At 36.9% G+C, this 4,959-nt stretch overlaps 1 protein-coding gene across 1 annotated transcript in view; it reads right to left on the bottom strand.

Annotated features, from left to right (window-relative positions):
* Nucleotides 1-286: 286 nt before the first annotated feature.
* ddx23 (DEAD (Asp-Glu-Ala-Asp) box polypeptide 23) overlaps nt 287-4,959 on the bottom strand; it is a 29,543-nt gene continuing 24,870 nt past the window's right edge. Inside the window, exons 13-17 of the mRNA XM_060894049.1 lie at nt 3,281-3,523; nt 3,038-3,189; nt 2,813-2,921; nt 1,573-1,747; nt 287-755 (exon numbers count right to left, since the gene is read on the bottom strand). Of these exons, the coding sequence (XP_060750032.1) occupies nt 532-755; nt 1,573-1,747; nt 2,813-2,921; nt 3,038-3,189; nt 3,281-3,523 (903 nt within the window). The 3' untranslated portion in view covers nt 287-531. The remainder of the gene's footprint in view (nt 756-1,572; nt 1,748-2,812; nt 2,922-3,037; nt 3,190-3,280; nt 3,524-4,959) is intronic.

The raw sequence follows: 4,959 nt of genomic DNA, 5'->3' as shown, positions 1-4,959 counted from the left end.
AAGAACAGGAATATGAGGCTACAGTGGGCACCCATTGTTATTTTTTTCTAATCTTCAGCTCTTGTTTTACTAGCTATGATCCTCCTCATCCTTGACATTGTCAAAAAAAAGTTCTGCTTGAATATGAATTTTTAAATTAAGTGAAAAACTATTCAGTTTATTATACAGTGATGAGATTTTAACATTGACTGAAACAAGCTACAGCACAAAGCCACAACAGCAGTCAATTTTATTATTCAATAACAAACAAATTTTCTGAAAAGATGAAAAATAAGACCAGCTCAGCTAAGACCAACCAGATTTTATTTCTAGTTCTTACAAATTATGTATTAATTATGACATCCACTGACTAATAAAAAACAATATTGAGTAATTATTTCAAACAATTTAAAGAGAAAAAAAAACCATTTATACTACTCATCATATCAATGGTGCATATGACTGTATTCTATGAAATAACAGTGCTCTGCATGGCCCTCCCTGAATAAACAACGTACATAGCATCAAATGGGGAACACAACGAGAAAGCGATCAGGCAAAAATGGTTTCTTCCCTCCTTTTCTTAGTGAGAATGGTGCCAGGCTTATGCTGGGCATCAGGATGGTTGGCAAGCTCAGGTGGGCATGTAGACACAGGACTCTCCAGTATGGCCTGCTTCAGGTCGTAGAACACAGATGAATCCTCTTTGGTCAAGAACGTCATGGCTACCCCACTTTTTCCAGCACGACCCGTACGGCCAATACGATGGATATAGTCTAATAGCACAGAAAAACTCAAAAGTTATATTCAAGGACATTCTACACCATGGGTGTCCAATTTTATCCAAAATAGCCAGTGTGGGTGCAGGTTTTCATTCCAACAATGCAAAAGCCAGACATCATAGTATTTGGAAATCCAAGGTCAACTGATTAAATGTGTGGAATCAGGTGGACTGGAAGGAAATCCTGCACCCACACTGGCCTTAGCGGATAAGATTTGACACCTCTGTTCTACACTATATAGGCAAAAGCTGTGTACACCTGACTATTATATGACCTGACCTTTGTATTACATCTTGAAATGTGCCAACAAGGATTTGTACCAGTTTAGCCACAAGTGCATTATTTGTATAAGTTGGGCACATGTCTTAAGTGAGAAGGCCTGGTCTGTACTCTGTGCTCCAATTTATCCCAAAAGTGTTTAGTGTGGTGAAGTCAGGACTTGGGCCACTTGAAATCTTCAACCTGGACCTTGGCAAACTATGATTTATAGACCTCAGTGTACACAGAGGCATAATCATAAGAAAAGTCTTAAACCTACAGCATACAAAGACATTCCACTTAATTCTGAGCTTACACCTGTGTGGCAACTATTAGGGAAGACTCACATGAGTGTGATTCCCAGATGTACTCTGAGTTTGGCCATATAATGTATTGGCAATTATAAAGTAAAATAGTAAATGCCAGCCCCTGTTAAATCAGCCCTTCTCATTTTTATAATTATCTATAGGGAGAAAAAAACAATGAATACTCTCTATACCATAAATATATTTATTTGATAGCAATTGAGATGAAGACGGTAGAGAAAACATACCCTCAATATTCTTGGCCATGTCATAGTTGAGAACCATGGAGACATCATGGATATCGATACCTCTTCCAGCCACATCTGTGGCCACCAGGATATCCTTGGCTCCAGCCTTGAGGTTGGACAGTGCAAACTCTCTTTGCTCTTGTCCTTTACCACCATGAAGTGTACAAGCATTGTACTGGGAAGAAGAAGAACAAAGCTAAGACTGAAGTTTAGGTGTGCATTCAAAGCAATCAATGTAAAATTAGGCCTGATTGTAGTGTGTAAATGTCATGTCATATTCCATTCACTGTGCAACAATAATATTAAAACAATTTACCACACTGGCAAGCCTAGCATAATAAAATAAATACACAGAACAATACTTAAAACACTATACACGCAGCAGGAATTAAGATTTAAGAATTAAAACCTCACATATTTCTGCATAGCATTAAAAACAACTATTATATTGCTGCAACTTCTACTACTAATACATGTGACTCATAGCAGGTCAGGAACATCATATACAATATATACCTGTCAATGAGCATAATACAAGCCAAAATTAGGGTTTTGGAGAATGACTGGAGAATTTAACCACAAATGCAAAATAGCCAAGTACTATATGCCAAGGTAGTTGAGCTAATGTCCATGTGGGAGCATAGGATGACCATGGAAGCAAACATGTAGCAGACTGTGTAGTAGCTGGTGCAGTAATGACAAGTCTGCTCCCTCTAGCCTTATTTACAGTATTCACTGAGGATCTCATATACTTGATGGGATTTAATTATGAAGAACAGATGATCAAATTGACTTAGGAGGGGAAGATAATTGGCTCTGTAGACTTGAGGAACATTAGTGTAACTGATTGCACAGAAGCAGTGTCCTGGTTATCTCCAGTGGAATTTGATGGAGGTCAAATCTGGTGTCCAAGAAAGCTTGTGGGTTGTATGACAGCTTATAAGGCTGTAAAGAACAAATAAACTAAAAACTACTAGATAGAAAATTTCTAATTTGCAAAATTTGGTGCTAATCAATTTTGTTCTCCAGCTCCATAATACACAATTTATCAAAAATCCAATGCCTTTAAAAAATAATTCAACAGAACATAAAAAAGAAAAATAACATTAAATGTAGCAGACATATAACTCATTCAGAGGTGGACCAAAAAAAAAATAATACAAACTGAGTGTTAAATATGGGTAGTCATGAGCAATATTTGTGCAAATAGTGTTGGTGGTGAGAAATGCATCTACAATACCCCCATTTTCTCCAGAGACTTGGCCAATACATCACACCCTTTCTTCTGGTTTACGAAAATAATGATCGGAGGCTCGAAGCCATGTGACAGGACTTCCAAAAGCTTTTTCCTGTTTCCAGAACAAAGAAAAAATGCATCAGAAATAATACATTATGGAAACATTCTGGGGAGAATGAAAAATTGCTTGTACTCTTACATAATATTGTATGATGTGTGTGCTCCTACCTTTTCTCTGCTTCTGACATTAGAATAACCTTCTGTTCCACTCTCTCATGTGGTTTTCCTGCAGAACCAATGTACACCACAGCTGGGCGCCTGAGGTAACTTCTGGCCAATCGCTCTACAGCAGCAGGCATAGTGGCTGTAAACATGACTGTCTGAAAGGAAGGGTGGTGGGGAATTGGGAAAGTATTTAAGGCATATCATTTTAAATGGCATACTGTGCTTTTATGCTTAGTTTTTCCTAACCTGTCTGTATTTGTGTTTTCCAGACTCGAAGTTTAATGTCATCTTCTCTGGATCCTCGGCTTCATCTGTGTCTGGCTTTTGATTGGTCACAGGTATGTGTTCCAGAATCTTCTGGACGTCAGGTTCAAAACCCATGTCAATCATCCTGTCAGCTTCATCCAGTACCACATATGTACATCTGCTGAGTACCAGGTAACGATTCTCCAACACATCAATCAAACGACCGGGTGTGGCTATTACAATCTGATGATGAGATAAAGATTAACAAACTTAAAACAATACTTATTAAATAATTGTGATAGTATTTTTAAATTAATCATCCTGATCCTATGTAGTGATGTGAAATCTGAGAACTAAAGCTGCTCTAAAAGCTGCTGTTCACACCAGGTCACTAAGCAATAAATTCAATTCAATATTTGTATAGCGGTTTTAGCAATGGACGGTGTCTCAAAGCAGCTTCACAAGAATCTATAAAAATGAGGCAACAGTGTCAAGGAAAAACCCCAAGACGATCTTGAGAAGAAACCTTGAGAGGAATCAGACTCAAAATCTTCATTGGGATGACACCAGATTATAAATCAGATCAAAAGAGACATGTTTTGGAAGGTGTCTCTCTCCCAGTCAGCAGCCTGTCTTAGTTACACTTATTTTTTCTCCATTTTCATAGCTGCAGCTATCTCCATGTGTATTAAATGTGCCAGTAAATATTGCAGTTTGGAGCCACTGCCGGCATGTTTAGTAGCATTTTCCAGTCCAAGCAAAAATCTCCACATGAATATCTTACTATGAATCTTATAGACACAAACTCTGTTCTACTGCTGGTTATATATAACCCTCAATTGCCATGTCCAGGTTTCCATGAAGAGCTTTCATGATGAGCTGTGATCTAAGATCTTGGCAAAGCCCCATGGAAAATAAACAGCCGCTTCATAAATAGAAACACAAAGCTCAAGTCTATTATCAAATTTATAAAATTCATGTGTTGTGTCAGTCAGCTGTATGGTCTGGTCTTTATCAGCAATCAGGTCTGCACTGAACTCAGAGTTCACGATGACCCATTAGTTCCTCAGGAGCTCTCGGTTGCACTATTATAAACTGTTGTTGAAATGACATTATTTACATTTACACTATTTGAATGTACAAGAATGTAATGAAAAGGAGACCATTTTAGAAAACTGAATTTACTCACTTTTTGGAAAAATTAATTTACTCACTAAAGAAATTAATGAAATAATTAAAGGGGTAGTTGAACAGAGATTTTCATTTGAAAGGTGAGATGATGGACTACTTACAAGGGTCTGTTTTTACTTCATTGGAACTTTGTACTACTGTCAGCAAGGTAATTAATGTATATTTTGTAGTGACATTTGTTATGTTCTCATAATTATCAGATTTTTCATTCATCAATGTGCTGATTTTCTTTCTGAAAAAAGAAAAGTGTCATTTGCTGTGTTTGAATTGTTTGAATAATTTGCAGTGAGTTTTCGTGTCTGTCTCAGCGTTTAAATTATACTGTTTTTTTATTTTCTCTTTTTGGTAAATATTTTACGTTGTCACTTTCCTTTATTATATTCTTCACTTTTCCATTACAGTTAATTTTACTCCTCTTCTTCAGGAGATGCTTTTTTGTTTGCTGTCTTCAAACTGCTAGTGAAGGAAATGCTCTTTGGATCTTTTTA

The sequence above is a fragment of the Tachysurus vachellii genome, chromosome 19 (assembly GCF_030014155.1).
Source record: "Tachysurus vachellii isolate PV-2020 chromosome 19, HZAU_Pvac_v1, whole genome shotgun sequence".
In the NCBI taxonomy this organism is placed as follows: domain Eukaryota; kingdom Metazoa; phylum Chordata; class Actinopteri; order Siluriformes; family Bagridae; genus Tachysurus; species Tachysurus vachellii.
The sequence above is the reverse complement of the archived record's forward strand: the minus strand, read 5'-3'. Positions and strand labels throughout refer to the sequence as shown.